Genomic DNA, 25,224 nt, shown 5'->3' on the forward strand with positions numbered 1-25,224 from the left:
AGGACTTCAACATCAGAAAAAGTCAACTCGAAAGATCAGATTTATTTGGAGAAAACAAAACCCCACAACCCAAAGGATGGGATTTTACATCTCAAGACATCTCCCAGGTATTAAGTCTACAGATTACAAATCATTTTCATAGAAGATATTTTTGTACAAATTTTACATGTATTGAGGAATGGGACACGAATCCCCGTTTTTTTTTTTTTCTTTTCCTTTTCTTTTAACGGGGAGGCAGGGGAGTGAGGGAGGCAAAAAAAGTATTTTTTTTGATACAACTATTTGGAAAAAGTAGACATGAAGAGGGCAAACCCTACCTTTTCATCATCTACAACAAATGGTTAGGAAAAAAAAATTAAAAAAAAAAAAAAAAAACCAAAACACATCTTTCAACCCGGGGCATCTAAAAGCCACTTACTAGTTCCTAGCAAAACCAAGCCAGTTACTGAGTTAGTTTACCTGGCATGTCTTTTCTGTCCACTGGATAAATGACTGATTCATTATGCCCACTGCTGCAGCACCAATAAACCAACACTCTTACTGACACGACTGGAAAGGGCTTAGGACTGATGGGAGAGGGGTTTGCAAACAGGAGACCAAGGTGTCATTTTTCTCTAGGAACCAATACTGCCCACAACACTGCCTTTGAAATGGACAGGTGCAAAACTAAACAGCAAGTCATTGTGTTCCAAGAGAAAGCAGGACTTTAAATAGTTCTCTCCATCATCATTTATTTTCTTGGGGAGGTCAAAATTAAACAAAACAAAAATTTTATAAATTCAAATATTGGCATGAGATTTCAGTGGAGAGAGATGTTAAAAACAAAACAAAAACCCACCATCCCTCATCCCAATCAAGCTGCCCCTATTTTTCCACCCCGACTCACCGCTGAGGACCATTCATTTAGTATTCTGAAATATAAAAGGGGTTAAAGCAGCAAGAGCAGGAATGGATAGAGGTAAGAAGCCGGAGTCAATAGACAGGAAGGAGCCACAATTTGCTTTAAGAAAAGCAGTGACAGCTTCTGGGGCCAAGATACAGAATGCCTAGCAGGGAGGTCAGGCATAAAAGTAGAAGCTGCTTTTGAGGGAGGAAGAGTTTTAGAGCTTCAGGATTTCAACAGAATGTGGATACAATTAAACTAGAAAGGACCCTGCTGAAGAAAAGGAAAACCAGGAAAATACAGAAAAGACTTGGGAATTCCCACGACCCCTTAAGCACATCCTGTTCCAGGAAGCAACCATTCACGTCTTCACCGAAGGTCATAGCACTTCCTCCTCCTATTGGTGAGAGAGAAAATCATCACCTCCCAGAAGCTTCTTCTCAGACCACTACTTCCCACATATTTTGTCACCCCAGCCAGTCCTATTCGTTAGTGGCTTGTAGACTTTTCAAATACCCCCCTGGGGGGTAAAAATGGAGGAAACCCCCCCCCAACTGGCCCAGTAGCTCAGAAGAAGGGGCCGTCAGCTTCCCAGAAACTCAAACAACCTCAGAGACTAAAACCTACCTTTCCAAGGTTTGAAAATTTATTCTGATATTTTAGAATTCATATTTGCCACAATAGGATAAGAATTGAAAGGCAGTAATCTCAAAGTCTTCCCTTAGACCTGTTTTACTGCCCATCCAGACACCAGACATCCCAGTACTGTCACTGCTGTCTTACTAAGCGGAGGACCCTAGGCAGAATTCACAGGCAATTGCTTATGTCACAAAATGTACCATCATGTTCCCACTAAAAGCTGTAGTCTCTTTCTCTCTGGCTACATTGGTGATTCTCCAGTTAGTTCAATACTTTAAAGGCTGCAGCAGCATGCAAAATAATTTCATTGTTTAAAAAAAAAAAAAAGTTAAGAAAGGTCTTCAGGAGATGGTGAGTTTTATTTTGTCTCGTCTGGATAGAGGTTTGATTTGCTCTTGAATGTTCCAGGGCGGAGAAAGGAGAAAGCACAGCATGTAGAGGTCTATTCGGTGTAATCTCCCTCATTTTCATCTTCACCATCAACAGAGAGAGCAGCATATTTGCTTGCAGAACTGAACTTCTGTTGACAGATATGAGTAGTGAGATAATTCAAACAATACACTGACACTGGTCAATAGCTGGGACCATACCCATCTGGCTTGCCCTCGAACACCTGCCACACAGAAGTAGGTGTGCTGAGACAGCTTGGGCAGTGGTAGATACAGAACAGGACTTGCATGCATGAAGCTCAGGTCTGATCCCTAACAGCACAAGCCACACACGTCTCTGATAAAAATGAATCTTTCAGGAGTCAGGCGGTAGCACAGTGGGTTAAGCGCATGTGGCACAAAGTGCATGGACCAGCGTTAAGGATCCCAGTTTGAGCCCCCGACTCCTCACCTGCAGGGGAGTTGCTTCACAAGTAGTGAAGCAGTTCTGCAGGTGTCTTTCTCTCCCCCCTCTCCATTTCTCTCTGTCCTATCCAACAACAGCAACCACAATGATAAAACAACAAGGGCAACAAAAGAATTCATTTCATCTGATGCCCCAAGGGAAAAGAAGATGAGCAGGCTTTTGACACTCACAGAGGCTGGATTTTCTTCAGGTTTCTTTGGCTCAGGTGCAGATCGGGAATCTTGATCCTTTTTGCCATCTTTCCTGCAGGCAAGTAGACATAAAAATTCCACCTTTAAAGACTTACCTAACACAAGCAGTTTTGAGGCTCTGCAGAAGAACCTCCAGTCTGCTATTGGTTTATCCTTTCTAGATTCTGAGAACACCAATAACCTGTATTTACTAACTTCAGTCTGCTCATGGTAGATCTGGCAGTGCTTAGAAAAGCAAGAGTTTAACTACAGAAACACGTGTTACAACGAGAGGTAACGAGAAAGCACAAATACCTTTCTGACTCCTTCCAGTGGTCTTTGTTCCCTCCATCTCCTGGACCTCGGCTGGAGTTTCCACTTTGGCCTTTTGGGGCACCTACCCCATCGACTTTATGTTCATCTGCTAAGTAGACACACAAAATGAACTGAAGGCAACTGAAAGAGTTACTTTCCCTCAAGCTGAAGAAAAGTGTCCGAATGTACTGAGGGAAGAAATCAAACTTCCCCTCTAACCTGGCCTTCCTTCCGAAGCCCTTCTTCCCACAACCTCTACCTACACAACACATACACACAATAAAAAGTTCCACTGCTATTCATGGTGGAGGCACCAAGCCCCAGCAATAACCCTGGAGACCAAAAAACAAACAAACAAACAAAACAACAACAACAAAAAAAACCCCCAGCTCCACTGCTGGAGTCGGATGGTAGCGCACATAGTGCAAAGTGCAAGGACCGGTGTAAGGATCCCAGTTTGAGCCCCTGGCTCCCCACCTGCAGGGGGTCACTTCACAGGCGATGAAGTAGGTCTGCAGTTGTTTTTCTCTTCCCTTCTCCTCTCCATTTCTCTGTTCTATCCAACAATGACAACATCGATAACAATAATAAAAAAGAAAACAAACAAAAAACACCAAGGGCAACAAAAGGGAAGATAAATGAATGTAAAAAAACAAACAAACAAACAAAAAAAACGGTTCCATTGCAGGGCTACACCAACATGAAAACCAAGCTGGAAGTTAAAAAAAAAAAAAAAAACAACTACAATGCTGTGTCTTGCAGCATGGTGACATTTCTTTTTTTTTCTTTTGTTTTTTTTTTTTGTTTTTTTAGCATGGTGACATTTCTAATCTGGACTGAGCACATTATTTCCTTCGGACAAAAGAATTGTAGGAGGAAAGGGCAGGGTTCTGCTTTCTCCCAAGAGGTTACTCCTGCCCTCTACTGGCAAGAAAAGGCAGATAAAACCCAAAGTTCTTTAAACACAGAAACTGGGTATGAAATCTTTTATTTATTTTTAAGATTTTATTTATTTAGTCATGAGAAATGATAGGAGAAAGAACCACACATCACTCTGGTACATGTGCAGCCCAAAGCCTTATCCACTGCGCCACCTCCCAGACCACTTTATTTGTGCTTTTCAACTGGGGTCTCAGTAAGATGCCAACCTCCTCTTGGTCTTACCTTTCCTTGCTGGTCCTTCTTCAGTTGGTTGAGCTGGAACCATTTTCCCCCCACCACTAGAAGAAAAATATGAACACAGCCATGTTTAGTAGTCTCCAAGTGCAATAAGCCTTATAGAAAACCAATATATATGACACAGAACATTAAAATACAGGAAAGACAACAATAAAAATAAGAACCCAAAAACTTACTGCCATGTTTTTTAGAACCATCACTTTTTTTTTAAAGATAATGGTAAGAAAAAAAAAGTTTATGGCCTGCTATATACAAATGAGGATAGAATCTTAAGGCTTCCGGTTCTACATCTAATTGATTTTTTAAAAAAATATTTATTTATTTATTCCCTTTTGTTGCCCTCTGGTTCTACATCTAACCACCTGCTGTTCCCAAGCTAACTCACCTTGTAGGGGATTGCTGCTCTGTGTCTGAGCTCTGAGATCGAGCAGGAGGGTTAGAACTTCTCTTCACCCAAGCATTCTCCTTTGGTGGAGGGGCTGGCATTACCTTTAGAGGCTGTTCAGGTTTGGGAGGTTTAGAAGTTGGAGAGTGACAGTCTTCTTCCTTATTGAGTGTTTCATTTTCTAGAGATTTCTCACTCTCTCTCCTCCTTGTATCTGTGAAGTCATAGCGGGAAGGTGAAAAGAAGCTTGTTTTATACCCATTCACTAAAGATCTTATATATGTGGGAAATGGTTCCTATCCAAGTTTACTGTGTGTTTTCATTATTCGTTAACACAGATCTAATACAGTTATTCCCAAACTAGTGACTTCCAAACAGCAATCCGAATTAACTGGTTTCACCGACTGATGCACGTTGAACAGGAAAATAACTCCAAAGGACAGCCAACTGACTTTAGCAACACGACATGACCATTATAAGAACAGGACAGATGGGAGTTGGGCAGTAGCGCAGCGGGTTAAGTGCAGGTGGTGCAAAGCCCAAGGACCGGCTGGCCGTAAGCATCCTGGTTCAAACCCGCAGCTCCCCACCTGCAGGGGAGTTGCTTCACAGATAGTGAAGCAGGTCTACAGGTATGTCTTTCTTTCCCCTCCTCTCTCCATTTCTCTGTCCTATCCAGCAATGACATCAATAACAGCAACTATAATAGCTACAAAAATAAAAAACAAGGGCAACAAAAAGGAATAAATATATATATATATATATATATAAAACCAGGACAGATGCATGCTCAAAACTTTAAATGTAGTGTAGGGGAGTCAACACTGGACCATATATATGTGCAACACTGCTGAGCAACTTCACTGGCCCAATGCTGTATTGGGGAGTAGGAGGGTGAGAGGCAAAGACAGGTAAAGATAGCTTCTAGGGCTAAGGTCAAGTATGGGGGGAGGGAAGAAGACTCCCAACATAGCCGCCCCACCCATGGGGCTCCATCTCAGGCTTTGTGCACTTAGCTGAGGTATGATCTGGCTTCTCATTAGTTACTTTTAATGGGCACTGAGTATCTTAAGACATACATGAATTTTAAAATCACTCTAGCCTTCAGCTATGAACTGAGATAAGCAGTGGGTGAAGTGCATGCCTTAGCACACAAGAAACCTGTCACATGGGAGTGCCATGTGAAACCCAGAAAGTGGAATAGTGCTTTGATGTCTTTTCTTTCAAAAATCTATAAGCTAGTCCAGGGAGACTATTTTAGCAGCACTGCTAATAATATGTGCGGTCTTGGGTTCATTTAATACAATAAATATTGGCTCACCATTAATTCAAAGGAGATTTTATAAATGAACCATTCAGTTAAAAAAGGGGGGAAAAAAAACCCAACAAAAAACCCAACCAAAAGAAACAAACCAAAAGACCAACAAGTTTTTGATTGATCAGTAAGGAGTCAAGACAAATATATCTGCTCCAAAACTGACAATTTGACCCTTCCTGGTACCAGCTCAAAGACACCGGGAGGACAAAAATTACTTTAAAGAAACAAAATTGACAAGACCTAAACCAAAGGGACAAATCAATCCATCAAATGTACTCTAGTGTATGATTAGTAAAACATGTAAGTTTCTTCTGGTGCCCACTTCTCAGAAAAATTCAACAGATAACTCCACACTAACCCAAATAAAGAATCCCTAAGTCTGTGCATATCTTGGCTAAAATAATGGAGGGCTTTTTTTTTTTTTTAAGTAATCATTTAAATTTTATTTCTAATTAAGAATCTAGGGTGATGTGGGGTTGGGGCGAGTATTACATTAAGATTCAGAGGCAAAGGTCTGAGTTCAGAAAGTCAGTTGGTTTCTCTTTATCAGGCTAGGAAAGAAGGGGGGATGTTCAGCTTCATGGGGTGGGGGGGAGGGGATGGGACACAATCTTTTTGTGGTGGGAATGGTGTTTATGTACACTCCTATTAATTAAAAAAAAATAATGGAAAGGGGAATAATATGATACCCACCCTGATCCGACTTACTTCTCCCAGATGTGGCTGAGGTCCCAGTCTGTGATGACTCACTTCCTGTCCTTGACCGTTCTCGTTCCTGAGTTTCTTCACTTCGCCAACTTGGGTGTCTGGACAAAGAAATTTAACAATCATTCCATTTATTATTTAATCTTGGACCAGGGTGATAGCAGAATGGTTATGCAGACTTTCACGCCCGAGGCTCAGTTCCCAGATTCATCTCCAAGTACCAACATAATAAGCCAGCAGAGCAATGCTCTGGTAAACCAAACCAAACCAAACCAGTCTTGTGTGGTCTGGAAGATGGCACAGGAGATTAAAGCACTGAACTCAAGTGTGAGGTTCAGATGCTAGCATTGCATGTGCCAGCTATGCTCCGGTTCTATCTCATCTCTCCTCCATCATGGACACAATATCCTACCATATCTGCTTCATCCATGGGCAGCCACACACATCTGCATTCTGTCTATCTCCCTTTCTCAAACTATTTGACAACTACAGTCATTCATTACTTCTAAGTCATTCATTACTAAGTCATTCATTACTTTTTTCTCAAACTATCTGACAACTATAGTCATCAAGTCATTCATTACTTCAGAGCAAACATCAGTTTAGTTCCTTAATCATCCACATAATGTTGTTTTATCTACTGTCGGCAGTTCTAAAAATCATTCAAAACCTGGCCCAACAATTCACAGCACTACAGGTTTCTACTCTATCAGGTCCACCTTTTCCTAGTAACTACTTTTTTCCTTCTTTAAACTTATTATCTTCATTTTATTTTTTAGAAGAAACTTTTTTTTTATTGTTGGACAGGACAGAGAGAAATGGAGAGAGGAGGGGAAGACAGACAGGGGGAGAGAAAATAAGACACCTGCAGACCTGCTTCACCGCCTGTGAAACGACTCCCCTGCAGGTGGGGAGTTGGGGCTTGAACCAGGATCCTTATGCCGGTCCTTTCACTTTGTGCCACCTGCGCTTAACCCGCTGCGCTACTGCCCAATTCCCTATCTTCATTTATTTATTGGACAGTCAAATTGAGAGGAGAGAGAGAGAGAGAAGGTAGGGACTGGAGGCTCGAACAAGGTCCTTGTGCATTGTAACCTGTACACTCAACCAGGTGCGCCACCACCTGGTCCCAGTAATTACTTTCATTATGACTCCTTTATTATCCTAAAATATTGATAATATACCTAACACAATATAAATAAAAAATTATATAGTCAATAATTTATAAGTAACACTATAAACTACTGGTGGAGACATTTTTCTCTACCCCAGCCCTAGTAACTTCAGAAGAAAACCCATTCACCTCTCTATGGTATGATTTACTCTATATACTAGAGCAGGGGCTCAGCAGCCCCCTCCCCTCCCCAAAGGGAAATAAACTTTAAAAACCTGGAGTTCTGAGCTTCAGGCATGAAGTGTTTTGTAAAACCATTATGCTATCGCCCCAGCCCCCACTTACTTATTTCAATCATGAGGGAACTCACTGGGTAAGACTGTCCTATGCATTACAGACCACATAACAGGGTCAGCCCAGGTTACTAAGTTAAAAAAAAAAAAAAAAAAAAGACAACTGAACCGTCTACGCAAATTCCCCACACAGCCCCTGGAGACACAGGCTCCCATTCAGGGAGGTGCTGCCGCTGCACTTGTAGAGTGCACATTCCCATGTGCAGAGAGGACCTGGATTCAGGTCCCTGTCCCCTTTTGTATGGGAGAAGCTCTGTGAGCTGTGGTGCAGTGCTGCGTTTCTTTTATTTTTATAAGAGAAAAAATAGTGGCTGCCAGTAGTAATGGAGTTGTTTTGCAGACAAAGCACCGATAAAAAAACAAAACAAAACAATTCCAGAGGGCTGGGAGGTAGCATAATGGTTACAGAGATTTTCATGCTTAAGGCACCAAAGGCCCTTAGCACTATCCTAAGCCAGAGCCGAGTAGTGGCTTGGTAAGAGGAAAAAACCCTCCAGTTCAGGTGGGAAATCTGTAACTGAAATAACTTTACCTTTCCCGAGGCCGTCGTTCTAGTTTTGGCTCATCCAGTTGACGCTGCAATTTTTCCTGTTCTTTTTGTAGCCGTTCTTCTACTTCTCGCTCTCTAGCAGCTGTGTCAACAGGCTTTGCCCCTCCGAAGATAGAGGCTGCTCGACTGGACTGGGAGGTGCTAGCAGAGGAGTCATCTTCCTTAGGAGTACTTCGGGGCTTTAGATTCAGTTTGGGTCTTTGAGGGGGACCTAAGTTAAACAAAACTCTAATCATTTTTCAAATCACTAGAAGCTGATGGCTAAGAGCTAGATTCCCAAACAGAGCTCTTACAGGATTCAGGTGAGCAGAAAATGAGGTTTGAAAAACTAAACCTAGTTAGTTTTATTTCACTCATGATCTAGTACAACACTGAGGAAAAGACTATTAAAACAAACAACATCAAAACCAGCCAACAGCTAAATGGCAACCTATTTATTGATTACTATTAACTGGGGAGACATGTTAGACCATAAAAGTTATTGGATAAAAATATCTTGGAGGAAGATGGCCTTGTAATATGACAGTTACCCCATTTCAATGTTAATGTGTATGCAGTTAAGCACAAAGGTAGTGGCAGTGACCTGGAGACAGACCTTTGGGGTTGGGGAGGAGAGACAAGCAGGAACTTCATGAACACTCAGGTTTCTAACAGAAAGCAAGGACTGACATGTGAGAGGGCACAGACAGGAAGAACTTAAGCTGATGGCTGAACCCTCATTTTTTTCCCCTTCCTACTGAAATGGAGACAGACCACTGTAATTCGTAGGATCAAACAGTAAATTTAAAAGCACTTGGTGCCTTATTTGTGCTAAGGAAATGCTTAATAATTAGCAGGGTTTTTTAAAAAGGTTTCTGGCACAAAGAGAATTTAAAAGCAGCACCCCCTAACATTGCTGGGTTCTGAAGCTGGGATTTATGCAAGCCTCTTTCTTTCTTTCAACATATATGACTGGGATCACAGGCCCCCAAAGCAATGGTTTTAAGAACAAATTAAGTATTTTGTTAAACTGGAAATGCTAAATATTTTTTTAAATACACATAATTATTATTCTTTTTTGCCTCCAGGGTTATTGCGGGAGCTCAGTGCCTGCACCGCAAATCCACTGCTCCTGGAGACCATTTTTTCCCCTTTTGTTGTTCTTGTTGTCTTATCATTATTGTGGTTATTATTATTGTTGTTGTTGCTGTCATTGGATAGGGCAGAGAGAAATGGAGAGAGGAGGGGAAGATAGATACCTGCAGACCTGCTTCACCGCCTGTGAAGCGACTTCCCTGCAGGTGGGGAGCTGGGGGCTTGAACTGGAATCCTTCTGCTAGTCCTTGCGCTTCGTGCCACGTGAGCTTAACCTGCTGCGCTGTGCTGCGGCCGACTCCCCCACACAGTAATTTTGGAGGAGGAAAGACTTTGAAATGGCCCTGAAGTCAGCAACACTCACTTGGCCTCATAATGTTATTTTAGCTAATCCTCTTGAGGATGCTCTGCTGGTTTCTTTACAATGTGTAAATTCCCTTTGTACCCACTTTCAACTCCTCAATTTTTTTTTTTTTAAATTAGTAAACCTAAGAAAATCACCTCTGTCATCACGCCGATAGTCATCCCGAGAGTAATCGTCCCTGGAGCTCCATGACCGATCATCCCGTCTTTCGTATCTGTCTTCATAGCGGTCCCCGCCCCCTCTGTAGTCATCATCCCTGCGGTACCCACTGCCAAATGCTCTTCTGCCACTGCCTATCCTGGAATCATACCCTATAAACACATGTTAGATTGTGATCATCAAAATGGACCAAAAAAAGGGAGGCTTTAAAAGAAAAAGCTCCAACTTGTGTTTCATAATGACCTCTGTCATAGTCTCTGCTGCCTCGGTCATCATAGCGGTCTCGGCCCCCGTATCGATCCATATCTCGGCGTGGGCCATCACGATACCCGTCACGATAGCCATCCCGGTACCTGTCTGAATCATAACGATCCCGATATTCTGAAGAAAATAAAAATCACAGAAGTCTATTAGATCAACTAGTTTTGAGTTTATTACCACTGACAGTTTATAAAAATATATCACACTACGAGGAGGTCAGAAAAGTGTTTGGGGACTGAAAAAAATGTACCAAGTCATCTCAAGATACATTAAACAAGAAGGTCCATTATAACACTTTTTTTAAAAAAAAAAAATTATTTATTTTTATTTATTCCTTTTGTTGTCCTTGTTGTTATAACACTTTTTAAAGAAAGAACTGTGCAGTGGACATACTATCAACATACACGAACACCAGGCCTCTAAAATGCAAGAGTTGTATAAAAGGACTCAGAAGTTCAGTTGGCAAACTCTAGTATAGATCATTTATTAAGGCAGGTAGCATGTTCAACCCTAGCTGACTTGCTTGATCTTAAAACCTGAGAAGCTGGGGACTCACCCAAAATGCCCAATTTCTAAACATGAGCCAGCTAATTAAAAAGAAAAAAACAAAAACCCTTCAAACCCAGGCCCTCATGCATAGTGAAGCTTGCACTCTACAAGGTAAGCTATGTCTTGGCCCCCCAGAAAAAACAAATAGTTTGTAAGCATCAAGGCAGCATAGACCCAAAATGACCAAGCATGTGAGTCAGCCATTGCCGACATAGCTAGCCAAGAAAAACAAGTTGGCAAAGATGTGATTGACTAGTTCAGTGCTCTAATACGGATGTCTAACAAGCCGGGAGAGCTGATCTGGGGACCTAACCTAGTCTCACACATTTGACAGCAGTGGGCAACTCACTACTGTTATCTACCTTGCTTCTTCTAACATAAGGCTTTAAGGAGAGGAAATAGGCACAGCTCTTGATTCCAAACAGGTCTCTTGACAAGGGCTCATACACTGGCCCCCCCAAGTAAAAATAAGTAAACAAACTTACTGTCTCCAAAGCTGTCATCACCTCTTCTAGGTGGGTAGTCATCAAAGCTATCTGTGGCAGGACGCGCTCTCCAGTCTGTATCTGTTTTATCAGAATCCCGATTTCTATCACGGCCAAAAGAACGATCATCCCTATCTACAGATACATGAAATTAAAAAGCAAAGAACAAGTTAGTTCATAAAAGCCCCTGCTTAGCATTGTTCACAAGCAGACTCCCCCAATGTAGCTTAACACACATCTCTCTTACATCACACTCCATCATGAAGTTCCAATTGAGTTTATCTATTTAATAACATTCCCCCCTCCCAATACTTTTAAAGGAAAGGGGAGATAAACACCTGTAGCTCTGCTTCGAAGCCTTTCCCTTGCAGGGAGGGACTGAGGGCTACTTAAGCAATATCCTCAGCTGAGTTCAGGCCCACCATAATCTATCAAAAGGATTTTTTGGGGCAAAGGTCACACCTAGCTTTGCTATCTTAGGATCTTAACAAAAGGGAGCAGTTTCTATTAGTTTTCTTACCTTTATCCTGTGCTTGATCAGCAACGTCCACTCGAATTCTCCTGTTACCTAGAGACTGAGAGCATAGGACCATATTAACCAACCTTTTGCCCCATTATTCACAAATCCTATGAGTGACTTGAACGTCTGGGCATAGCAGAAGCACTGGGGGAAGGAAGATAAAGGAAAAACACTGTAATCTAGCCAACATTCTGATTTGTTGGCTAAAGATCTTTTATAAAGACTTGAAAACTGAAATAACCTTAAGAACTCAGAATAAGAATTATCCAATTTAAAATGGGCTTAAATGAATGTGGGGTCAGCTACATTATTATTTATACAAGTCATCACAGAAGAGAATTACACTGTAACTACCAATGCCATTTTTCAAGTTTAATAAACTATGGTGATTAGTAAAATAAGAGGGATTATTTGGCTTCAGAAATTATCCAAACTTTTACTGAGTTCTCATGATGCCAGTCATGATAGCCTGTCTATAATCTCAAATTCTTACATTCAGTATTATTACCTTTGGATAAATCAGTTCCTCCAGGATACCCTCTGTATTCCCTTTCCCATTATATATTTTGAACCCAATTAATTCTACTGCTGATTTTTTCTCATTTCATAGTAGAAGCTATAGTTGAAAAAGGGTAACAGTGAAATTTAGTTAAAAACACCCATAATTATATCGAGTATCACTATGATGAAGTCTCTAAAAATGCAAAGTAACTCCTAATCTGGGCCATGACACTACAGTCTAGCAAACTTCATGGTAACTGCATGCTATTTTTTCTCCTATCCTAGACTGAAAAGTTAAAAATTAGTAAAGCTGCATTGGGGATGTAGCTCAAACTATTAGGATCACAGAATTTGCATACCTGAAGCCCTCAAGGCCCTAAGTTCAATGACACCACTGTATGTCACAGTTGAGCAGAGTGCTGATCTCTCTCTCTCAATCTACTCTTTGTCCTTTTTCATGAGACATATCTTCCAACACCCACCCCACCATCCTCAGTATGGCTTAGATGCTAAAGATTGGAACTCAGGTCCTTGTGAATGCTAAAGCATGTGCTTTATTGAATTATCTTGGGGACAGGAAAAGTATTTTAAGAATACTTAAAATACTTTTAAGTATTTAAGAATTTTATTTTCTTTCTGAAAATAAAACTTTTTTTCTTCCAAGATAATTAACTTGATTTCTAAAGTCACTAAAGGTAAGGTACAAACTAGTACCTCCCCACACCTGCCTCCAGCTCTTTCCATCATAAAAACAAGAGTGAAAAAAACAGCCTGGGTAGCTCAACAGAGTTATGAACTAGGCCCTGGGTTCGTTCCCTGGCACTTAGGCAATTACACTACAAATGACACCTAAGGAGAAATGTTTCCGAGTCCTCTTAAATTATACACACATATGTCCCAACATATCACTCCTAGCTTATACCCAAAGGACAACAACAAAACAGGAATCCAATCCATTATTCACAATCCCCAATGTATGAAAGTAATCTAAATCCTATCAACTAACCAGTAGACTAAAGCAAATTTTGGGCTATAATCATTAGAACACACTGGACTGTACTCTGCAGATACTCTATCCTTTGTGACAAAATGGAAAGAAATGGAGCTCATTACATTTAATAAGAGATGAAAGACAACTTAACAGATGGCTTTTGCTCATGTATGAAAGACAGACAAGTCACACAAATTTGAAGAAGGCAGTCTGAACATACCCTCAGACAGTGAGAATTATGTTGGTTGAGGGTGGAGATGGGGGTGTGGTAGGCATGGTGTGAGATAGATACCTTTTAAGATTTTCCTTTTTATCCTGGCAAGATTATTCTATAAACTAGATGCCATGAAAGCTGAGGTAAATCTACAAGTAAACAAATGTGCAATTCTATTAAAGACTTCTTCCACATTTGACTCTTCCTGAATTACTGGCACCTACAGAACTTGCTGAAGTGAGGTGTTTACTTGCTAGATGTTTGTTCAATGTTAAACATTAAGTCTGCTAAATAATCCAACCCCCCCCCCCCGTAAATTTTGGAATCTTTTAAATAGCTACCCAACCTTAAAAAAAATGTTGATATTTGAAAAGTGTGTTAGCACTCAGTAGTACTCAAACTACCTATTCTTAATTTCTTTACCTCTTCATTGAGGCTCAGGGCACTCAGCAAGGAATCCAGGTCCTCAAATTCGGCATAACCAAAACCTTTCAATCTCTCTGGATTGCTGGGTTCACGTGGTAAACGCACTGCACTGATCTGAAAGAGCAACGAAACATCAAATATTTCCCAAACTAATTGCATTCATTAAAAAAAAAAAAAAAAAAGCACATGCAGTGAATTTATCTGAAGAACACACAGGAACTTGGTTATCTATCTCCAGGAAGAAAACTGGGCCAGATAGACAAAACAGACTTTACTACATGGCCCAGCAAAACCATTGCAGTTTGAACAATATAAACTTTAATCCTTAAAAGAAAGTGAAGATGTTCCTTATGAATCCCAACCCCCCATATCCAATCCAATGAACTCTTACTAGATAGCAAATCATTGCATTTTTACTTTCCGAGAATAAACTGAGCTTTTAAATTGTAAATATACAGGGTTCTTTAATAAGAGTTTCATAAAACATTCCCTGGTATCAATTACTTATTATTTTCAAGTTTAGAACCTTTTAAAATACCATCTTCTTGTGCCTTCCTATGTTTGCTTTCTTATCCTTTTGATTTACTTCTTCAATATTTCCACATATCTTCTGCACCACTGATTTGATACTTGATTCTAAAAGCACAAAGGTCTAAAAACTCGAGTAGGGGGCAGGATGGTGGTGCAACTGGTTGAGCCCACACATCACAATGCTCAGGAGGTAGGTTCAAGTCCCCAGTCCCCATCTGCACAGGGAAGCTTCACAAGCAGTGCTGAAGGTGTCTGTCTCCCCCACCTCAATTTCTGTCTTATCAAATAAACAAACAACTAACATACAAATTAAAACCACCAACCTGTCTACCCTGAGCTGGCCAGAAAATATTCTACAAAAACAGTTCACTAGAATGGGAGAAAGGAAGAAATATCAGAATCTTGTAACCGACTATTAATCACAAATTAAAAAAAAAAAAAACCTGTTTATTCATATAAAAAAGTTTCATTATCATTTCAATGTAAGCCTAATGTCATTAGTGGGCTGGTTCAATTCTGAGCAACTACTTTTCAACATTTACTGGGGAGATCACTTTGTATTTTGAATGAGAAAGGGTACAGAATTTAGAAAATTTTAAAATTTATTAGTAAGAAAGATAGGAGGAGAAAGACAGAAAGAACCAAACGTCACTGGTACATTTGCTGCTGCTTGGGGTTGAACTTGGGACCTCATGCCTGAGTCTAATGCTTTAGCCAATGCACCATCTATCTCCCAGACCACAGGGGTATAGGTTTTTGAGATTCTCTGCATCAGTAAGATGTTAATTCTGTTAAGATGGTCAGGTGTCAGAGGACATTCAGCCTCAGAGGGCCTAAAAAGCTACTAGCAATGTGTGATTAAAAAAAGTTATTATCTTTATTAGATAGGCAGAAATTGGGAGGAAGGGGGGGAATAGGGAGAAAGACAAGACACCTGCAGTCCTGCTTCACCACTTGTAAAACTTTCCCCCTACAGGTGGGGACAGGGGGCTTGAACCCAGGTCCTTGCACATTTTAACATGTACGCCCAACCAGGTGTGTTACCGCCCAGCCCCGCAGTGTGATTCTCCACATGCAGTTAATGGTCTAAAGCCTTCACACTTACATTTAATCCTCTAAAGAAGTCCTTGATGGAGTCTTCTGTCACATCGTAAGGTAAATTGCCTAGAAAAGCAGTGTAGGGTGGTGATTTGGGAAGACGGCTCCGGTCGATATTGGGTTCCCGAGCAGCCCGTGGAGCAGTGGGCAGGATGGAACGGTCAATTGGAGGTGCCCTATACACATCGTCATCATTACTGTGCCACGTAGTTGAAACTGGAAGAGCAGATATAAGTGAGAGGAAACTCCCATTACTGTTGGTTCTGAGTAAGAAGATTCACACTAGCTGCCAAAGTTTAAATAACCTCTATCAACAAACATTAAAAAAAAAAAAAAAAAAAGAACACCCAAAAAACTTCATTCCTATACAAATTTCCACTTCAGATAATAACATGTATGGAAAATATGATCCAAATGAAACTTTGTTAAGATAGCAAGGCCCACCCCCTACCTGGTAAACTAAACTCTCTAGTCCCAGCACTAAATTTTTTAATACTCAAGTCCCTATCACAAACTCTTAAACTTGTAATTCAAAAACAGAACAAGTAACAAGCAAGCAAGCAAAACAAACAAACAAAAAAGAGTGCCGCCTGAGAGGTAGTGCAGTGGCTAGAGCACTGGACCCTCAAGCATGAAATCCCAAGTTCAATCTCTGGTCTATGTGCCAGAATAATGCTCTGGTTCTTGTCTCATGTCACTAGACAAATACATCTTAAAATAAACAAACTAAAATAGTAAAAATATTTCAGGTGCTGGGGTGTGTGTGTGTGTGGGGGGGGGTAGACAGCATAATTGTTATGCAAAGAGACTCATGCCTGAGTCTCTGAAGTCCCAGGTTCAATCCTGCCCCACCATAAACCAGAGCTGGGTAGTGCTCTAGTAGGAAAAAACTCCAGGCTTTGCAAAATAAGCGTTACAAGTGTAAATGATCATAGAACGTATCTTGACTAGAAAATAATGAAACTCCCAAGCATGATGGATAACAAAATCAAAATTACCATCTCCTTCTATGTCATCTGTTTCATCAGCCCAGCTCACTGGTTTGGGAACATAGGTACTTCCTCCACCGGTTCCTCCATCCTCAGCCAGAAAGTCTGTTAGGGAAAGAGTCTTCCCCTTCTTATTCTTCTTTTTTGCTGTTTCACAAAGTCAGGAGAAGATTGCCCATCAACACTCGAACATTTTACATAGTTACACAATACATACATTAAATAACGGACTGTCAAAAAAGTCATTAACTTATTTTTCTTTTTCAAAGCAAAAAAGTGTCACGACTATTCCAACAATCCAATGAGTAGCATCATGTTTATTTAAATACAGTGCAGATACAAATAAGGAATAAACACAACAGAGTAGCACAGAAAAGAACATCCAACAAAAAATAAAGAAGCTATAGAACACTTTTTTGCTCATATACAACATATTTCAAAGTGTCTACAAGATTCCTGAGGATCCTCTTTGAGAAAACTGGGGTGGGGCAACCTTTTTTGTTTCCCACTACACTCACATTCTATGGTTTTTAATTTAGCAGTGACTTAACTTTTAGACAAGTTAAAACTATACTCATTGCTTCTGGAATAGAAAGAAATAAAACAAAATCCCTAACCTTAGTAACATTCTGCCCAACATTTCTGAAGACTGAGACCTGTGCAATGACCAGCTACAGGTATCATTACTATCAATTTACAGAGAAGGAAACCAAGTCTATGACTATCCTAATGTTACAAAGATATTAGATGGCCGAGCTGGAATTAAACCCATGGTTAAGATACTGACTACAAGGCTCATCCCACAGAAGCCCTGGCCTCTAAGCAGCTTATTATTAGTTCAACCATGGTAAAATGTACTGTCACCAAAGTGCATATATTTCTCACTGACCTCTAGAAACAAAACTGTCTTTCTTATCTAAGCAATTTACAGTTTCAATGCAATCCTATCAAGATCTCAACGACATTTCCAAGGAAACTGAACAAATTGTCCAAAAAAAAAAAAAAATTGCATGGAACCATAAAAAACTACAAATAGTCAAAGCACTTCTGAGAAAAATGGAAAAAAAAGGGCACCATGACCGACCCCCTTCAGTTTATACTACAAAACAACAGTAATTAAAACAGTGTGGCATCAGAATAAAAACCAGATGTTAGGATCAATGGAACAGAATGGAGAGCCCAGAAATGAGCCCACACATATACAACCACCTAATATATGACAAAGAGGCCAAAATGATTCCTCAGAGTAAAAAAGAGCTCTTCAATAAATGGTGCTGGAATAACGGGATAGCCGTATGCAGAAAGATAAAACAAGACTACCACTACACTATACAGAAAAATAAAATAACAAATCGAAGACATGGATATCAGACCAGAGACTCTAAAAATTCATAAAACACAAAGATAACCAGGCAACCCACTAAATGGGAGAAGATATTTGCACATCACACATGCGACAAGTGACTTACGGTAATACACATCTATGAAGAACTGGCACAGCTCAACTAAATATTAACCAAATATTAACCTGATAAAAAAGTGGGCCCAAAGCCCTGTTTTCTGAAGAAGAGGTACATGTGGTCCAGATTCACTTATCATTAGAGAAAAAGGGACTCTGCTAAATGCAGGTGGGAATGTAAGCTGGTGAATCCTCTTTGGAAAGCCCTTGATAATAATAAAACTCCTCATGATGTTTCCCATGGCTGTGAAATCTTAGGAATCTACAAAGGACTCCACTTACTTGATTCTTTATCTAATCTGTGAATGCTGAAGAGCCCAAAGAACTAAAGTTCTAGAACTGGCCCTTGAGAGCAGTCACTCACTGTCGGGAAATTGTGAGGATGTGGTTGAGCAAGGAGGGACAGGAGTAACCCCAAAGGTCTTATCAGACTTCCTGCCTCTCAAAGCACCCTGCATTCTTGATATTATGGCCATTAGATTTAAAAGAAAGGGGGAGATGTTGGGAAATTGTGAGGGGCCTCACAAAGCACTCTGCATTCCTGATACTATGGTCTATCTACATAATCATTGTTTTGCCTGAGATCCCCCACCCATTCCATTCCTTTGATCTGTCTTCTTCCTACCCTCAAGACCCTCCCTGCCTGCAGGGTATCATTAATCCCACCAGTTAAAACCTTTGCAACAGTTGCTAAGGAAGTTTCTACCTTCCTATCCCCCTTTTGCCTTTCTCTGCCCCTTTCCTAACCATTTCTGTTTCTGACTTGCCACTTCTGGGTCTGCCTTTTAAAAGCCTTGGCTCTCTGATCAATAAAGATATTACATTGCATATCAATAAAGATATTACATCGTGCCACGTGTTTGGTTCCTGAGTGATCTCCCTCGAGTTGCTGAGTGAGTAGCAGCCCAGGCTGGTTTGGGTCTCGTTCTCTCCAACCCAGAGAGTACAGGGCCAGAAGAGGCACCCCCACGCTAGCGAGGCAACTCACTACATAAGAAACCAAGCCATCTTTCTTTTGTTATAAGATCAGTTTTATGGGTTCCATGTTCCAATTCTCATTTAATTTTCAGTCGAGAAGACTAAGAATCTGTAAAACTCAATTATCTACTCAGATGAAGGTTGCTCTCTCAGTTGGCACCGGTTTTTCTTTTAAAATTCAGCTTTGAGGAAATGAATGTTATGTAAAGCCTCCTGGATAGAATAAGTACCTGAAGTGTTATGGTCTCAATGTACAAACCAGATTAATTTGGGTGCAATAATACAGAGGAAAAAAAACCTGTAATTCCCCATGCTTTATCCTCTATGACTGAATAAATATTATTCATTATCAACCAGATTTTATTTAGGACTTATTGAGTCAGGCAGTAGTGCAGCGGGTTAAGCACAGGTGGTGCGAAGCGCAAAGAGTTACTATATGGTTTGAAGAATTATACTAACAGTAAGGCCCATTTTGTTGTTATCCTAGTTCATATTCAGAGGTATAGGGGAAATCATAGCAAATCTGTATAAACATAAAACATACCCAAAGGAGAATACTTAATGATTAACTTAATTTTCCCCCATGTTTGGGACTCTAGTATGTTGCTATCGACTATCAACTGTACTAACCCATCCATTAACCTGTCTGGTTGGGGGGCTTGGGGAGGATGACACACAACTGGTCCATACAATCAGGTCAAGTCTGCAGCTGTCTTTCTCTCCCCCCCTCAATTTCTGTCTGTCCTCTCCAACGATGACATCAATAACAACAATAACTACAACAACAATAAAATAAGGGCAACAAAAAACCCAAGTAAACTTACTGTGGGTCAGTATCTGCTATCTGTTCCATGTTGTAACAACTAAGAAGCCTTGCCATCTAAATCTTTTATGTCCTTTGTTTCCTCAATATTTAGGATTTCAACAATGTTCTCGTCTTTATAAGTCAAGCTTCATTTAAGGTTCCAGACATACTGTACACCTTCTACATTCAATGAGCTGAACCAACACTAAATTTCCTTTCAGTTGTGAAATGGCTACAAATGTAAACCAACTCATTTTTAGAACAAAATGCCATAGAAACTTTATTAAATTTCCTATGTGCAGTGTCAATTACAGTTGTGATTTATCAAACATGTACTAGATACTTCTGAAGCTCTTTATACACTTAACTAGGTAACAACAAAATCGTCTTAACCCTTGAGCCTCCATTTCTGTACCTTTTAAGCTGGTTAACTGTAGAATGTTCAGACCTCTATTCACTAAGATGACAACAGTGAACCCTTTACCTTACTGTGACAACAACAACAAAAAACGCCTCCAGACATTGACACATGCCCCTGGCTGTACTAGACAAAAATTGACCCTTAGTTAAGAAAAGTAACAAATAGAAAACTGAGTCTTCAGGACTATCAGGTAGCAGCATATAAAGTGCTTCCCTAACTTTAATGTTCTTGAGCTATTTTTCTATTTTACTGGCAATGAAAGTACAAATTGGCAGATACTGAAGTGATAAAATCTGAGCTGGCTGTACTTTAATTTCAAAACAGGGGACACCTCAAACTATCACAAGCAATAAAGCTTATTTGTTGTCCAACACAGTCTATCTTCTGCAACCTTCTTATTTAGGAAGGGGGATTGATACAGCCCAATATTCAGATTAGATCTTGTCAATAACATCAAATATTGCCATGGTAAAGCTCCACTTCTTTTATGGGACCATCAACTGTTTCAGATACTATAGTGACTAGAGGGAAAAGTCAGAATGTGCCAGAAAGACAACTGTAAAGTCTAAATGCCCACCAATTCACAAATGAATAAAATATCCAGGGAGGGTAGGGAAGATAGTGTAACAGTTATGCAAAAAGGCATTGATGCCCGAGGCTCCAAAGCCCCAGGTTCACCCCCATACCATAAACCAGAGCTATGAAGGCTCTGGGGGAAAAAAATACTGATTTAGCAATGAAAAAGACGTGGATGACATACTACATGAAAGAAATGATCAAAAGTTCATGCACTGTATGATCCATTTGTTGGAAATAAACATGACTGCTAATGTGTACTTTAGAAAGGGTAAGGATCCAGATTCAAGGCCCTGGTCCCCACCTGCGGGGGAAAGCTTCACAAGTGGTGAAGTAGAGCTGTAGGTCTCTCTCTTCCTATCTCCCCCTCCCCTCTCGATTTCCCTGTCTCTATCCAATAATAAATTAAAAATTTTAAAAATGCTTGTTTTACAAAGTGAATCTGCCCAGATTTTCCAGTATTAAAAACCACTTTCTTCCTTACGATTGAAAGAACAAGAATGTTTTATTAATAACCAAAATAGACAAAGCCCACCAAACTAAGTAACAACATGAATAGCCCCATCCGAAAGTTGGGAGAGGAGATATGGATAGAAGAGATCCAAAGAGCCAACAGACATGAAAAACTGCTCCAAGTTACTCATTATCAGAGAAATGCAAATACACGAGAGATACTACTTCACTCCTGTGATAATGTCATACATCAGAAAGGACAATAAATATTGGAGAGGTTGTTGGGAGTATAAACTGGTCCAATCTCTGTGGAGAGAAGTCAGGAGAACTCTCAGAAAGCTAGAAACAGACCCTATGACCCAGCAATTCCTCTCCTGGGGATATATCCTAAGGAAACAAACACACCTACCAAACAGATCTGTGTACACCTATGTTCAGAGCAGCACAATTTCTAATAGCCCAAACTTGGAAACAACCTAGGTGTTCAACAAATGAGAGTGGTTGAGAAAGTTGTGGGATATATACATAATGCAATACTACTCAGCTATTAAAACTGACATCATTTTCTTCACTTCAAATCTTGCATGGAGCTTGAAGGTATATTAGAGGTAAGCCAGAAAGAGTAGGATGAATAGACCATATCACTCACAGGCAGAACTTAAAGGACTCTGAGGAGAGGTAGGCCAGAGAGGGGGTTTTGGGGTCCTGGCGCATGAAGGTGGAAAAGGACGTGAGTTGGGGGAAAACAGGAAATTATACTCATGTACCAACAACTGTGCTGTAAACCATTAATCTCCCAATGAAAAAAAAAGAAAAACCAAAAATTGTTTCCTTAAAAGAAAGGACCAAGTTAAGATTAAGAAACATCTTTACCTGTTTTTAGCTAAATGATCTTTTCCCCGTTTCCAATTACATGGAACAGAACTGAAGGGAAATTCGACATTGCATCCAGACACTCAGTCTGATTATATACATTAAAAATGTTCTTGGAATGCTTTTGTCAGAGAACCATAAAATTTCAAGAATAACTTTTTCTGGCCATTAGGACCAAAACATTGGTGGAGGTACATAGCACAATGGCTATGCAAACAGACTCATGCCCGAGGCTCCAAAGTCCTAGGTTCAATCCCCTCTACACTACTATAAATCAGAGTTGAGCAGTGCCCTGGTAAAACAAACCAACCAAAATCAAAGCATAATCTATAATGTAGGAACTGACACTGGCATCCTTACCGGTAGATATCACATAATTATTCACAAACACAAAATCCTCTGGAGTCAACTGTTTTCCTCATCATAATGGAAATAAATTCCAGGCATTTTTACAAAACACTTTCTCAAACCATACATATGGCACCTGACTTTTATTTTAAGCTGTTAAAAGTTATATATACCCTTTAAAAGTAATTACTTACCAACATGTTCTTATACTTCTCAGTTTTAGTTTTGACTTAATCAGAGATTTGTCATGTCATATAGCACATGATATTTTGAAGTTATACAAAATGAGAGGACTTGTGTGGGGATAAATACATTGCTTCCTATTTCAGTTTTTAAAAACACTGACCTGTATCAAGCAGTCAGTGGCAAAATCTTGCAGAAAAGAACAAAATCTCAGTGATAAAGATTTCCAACAAGACAATGGGCATAATCCAGTTCACTGAAAACACAAAAAAATGTTTCAGTTTGCTTGATATAGCAGTACCTGGCAATGTTGGTCACTACTCAACACAGTCCAAGTGAACGGAAAAGAAATCTGTATAAATGTGTATGGTCAGAGGTAACTTGTGCTCAAATACTAGCACGGTTTCCCCTATACACCCCGAAAGATGGGTGCAATGGGATTATAGGAACCGAGGGCTTTACCCAAAGCGGTAAAGAAAATGTTGGGAAAAAAGGGCACACTAAGTAAATCCTGGAATAGCCATTCCAGGTTAAAATGAACAAACAGGGCTAGGTGGTGGCGTATATGCTACCATATACGCCTCTGCTGCCTACCCACAGGGGAGAAGTTTCACCGGCAGCGAAGCAGGGCTACAAGTCTCTCCCTATTTCTCTGTCCTATTGAATCAAATAAAATACAGAAACAGATTAAGTAAGCCTCTCAAATTCCTTATGAAAACGAATCAAGATGTCAAACTCAGGCTAAGCAAGTATGCTGCTGCAGAAGCAGCTTTTGGGGCAGCACCGTGAATTTATGATAGGGGTTTTCCAATTCGATAATGGAGATGTCAGGAGTCTCAAAGACTCAACCCGTACCATCTGCAAGCAGTGTGAGCTTGCACAAACTATCTCATTTCCATTAGGGAGGGGGCAAGATTACCTGAGAGGAGCAACGTACACCAAAGTGCTTGGTCTACATCAATAAAATGTCCTACCTCAAAATATAACTAAATTCCCTTATTTCCCAATGACACACCACCCTTGTGCTCCTATGTAGTAACCAACTAGATAAAAGTGATGAGAAAATGAGGACTCAAGAGAAAGCAGGGGTCAATGTTTTTAGATGCAAGGTCATGCCCCTATATGCTCCAAACTAAGATCAAAGCTGCAAAGTGAACGCTGCAGAGCTCAAAGCGACGCGCATTAGAAATCCAAGGAAATGTGCAATTCCACCATGCCAGTGATAATCGTTCCCAAAGGAATCTAAAAAAGGAACCGAAACCAGTCACTAATAGTTGAGCAATTACCTAAAACAGGGCTAAATCCTAGCATTGGCGCTATCGAAAATCCAGCCAAAATGGCTCCGAAGCTGTCAAAGAACCTGATCTCATTCACCATTTCACCTCCGAACACCTAGAACCGTGTCTGGCACACAGTTCTGTGTTCGGTAGATGCGTGCTGTTGAAAAAGAGACAAAAAAGAGAAAGGAATAAAGAAAGATAAAAAGGCGCTGGAAAAAATCGAAGTCTCCCACCCTCGCTTCCTCTCCTCCAACACGTGGGCGCACGCTGGGCTCCCCACCCCCCACCCAGGAGCTTCACGCTCCCACCCCAACACCTCCACCTTTGCTAAAGGAGCTGGGTCACACCATAAAAAGGCGACCGGGACAAGGTGCAAAGACATCAAGGTGCGGTCTGGGGCAAGGCGGCCCCTTTCCATCTGGACGCACCCGCGCGCGTGCGGCCGGCGCGCCCGGCTCCCCCGGCCTCGTCCCCCGCCGCGCACGCGCGCCGCCGCCTCCCCGCCTCGCGCCCGCGTTCTAACCGCCCCCCCTCCGGCCCCTGCCCCCACCCCGCCCGCAACGGCCTCGCGCCTCCGAGACCCGGTCTAGCGTGCACCCGTCCGCGCGCCAACCGCCCCCTTCCGTGCTCCACGCGGGCACGGTGCTCCCCGGCCGGGAAGGCCGCCCGCCTCCCGCGGGGGCTTCCTGCGCCGCAGCCGCCCTCCGACTCAAGCCCGAGTCGCCCGTGACTCCCCGCTCCAGCCGCGCGCACTCGGGGCGAAGACGGTGCGGGCGGGGAGGGGGCAGGACACTTTCCCCTCCCCCCGGACAGCCAGAGGCGACAAGCTCCCAGGACCTGGCCGCCTTCCTGCCGCAGCCCCCAGACCCGAAAGGACGCGGTGCCGCCTATTCCCCGACAGCGGGGAATCCGTGGATCAGGCTCGCAGGGGGGCTCTGGAGCCCAGTCCTTGGCGGCATTCGGCCGCTCACTCACCTGAGGCCGCCATGTTGGGAGAGGGAGAGAGAACGCAAAGGACCCGGATGAGGCAATCACGTGATTATAGCGGGCGCGTCCGGCTAGAAGACGCGAAACCCGGAGGGGGCAGGGAGGTGAGGAGAGAGACAGAAGGCGGGGCGGCGCCTCTCTAGGTTCGTAAAGCAGCGCGAGAAGGTGGCGCGGCGTCCGACGGGAAGACCTGCACGACATGTGGCCAAGGGGGTGGGGCCTGGGCTGTCGCG

The 25,224-nt window shown here is 41.5% G+C and overlaps 1 protein-coding gene across 3 annotated transcripts; it reads right to left on the minus strand.

Annotated features, from left to right (window-relative positions):
- Window positions 1–22: 22 nt before the first annotated feature.
- EIF4B (eukaryotic translation initiation factor 4B) lies at window positions 23–25,134 on the minus strand. 3 transcript variants are annotated; one of them, XM_060195297.1, is made up of 15 exons: window positions 24,980–25,134; window positions 16,638–16,775; window positions 15,647–15,855; window positions 14,008–14,124; window positions 11,879–11,933; window positions 11,359–11,493; window positions 10,307–10,444; window positions 10,042–10,215; window positions 8,449–8,677; window positions 6,438–6,550; window positions 4,427–4,640; window positions 4,027–4,082; window positions 2,863–2,971; window positions 2,548–2,620; window positions 23–2,042 (listed from the first exon to the last, which is right to left on the minus strand). In XM_060195297.1, the coding sequence occupies exons 1-15, from the start codon at window positions 24,990–24,992 to the stop codon at window positions 1,965–1,967; spliced, it is 1,851 nt and encodes a 616-aa protein (XP_060051280.1). In that variant the 5' UTR covers window positions 24,993–25,134; the 3' UTR covers window positions 23–1,964. The 3 variants fall into 3 exon arrangements, with proteins under 3 accessions (XP_060051280.1, XP_060051278.1, XP_060051279.1); XM_060195295.1 differs by lacking the exon at window positions 24,980–25,134 and adding an exon at window positions 24,011–24,128; XM_060195296.1 differs by lacking the exon at window positions 24,980–25,134 and adding an exon at window positions 24,011–24,125 and having other exon boundaries at window positions 6,453–6,550.
- Window positions 25,135–25,224: the final 90 nt, after the last annotated feature.

The sequence above is a fragment of the Erinaceus europaeus genome, chromosome 7, assembly GCF_950295315.1.
Source record: "Erinaceus europaeus chromosome 7, mEriEur2.1, whole genome shotgun sequence".
NCBI lineage: Eukaryota > Metazoa > Chordata > Mammalia > Eulipotyphla > Erinaceidae > Erinaceus > Erinaceus europaeus.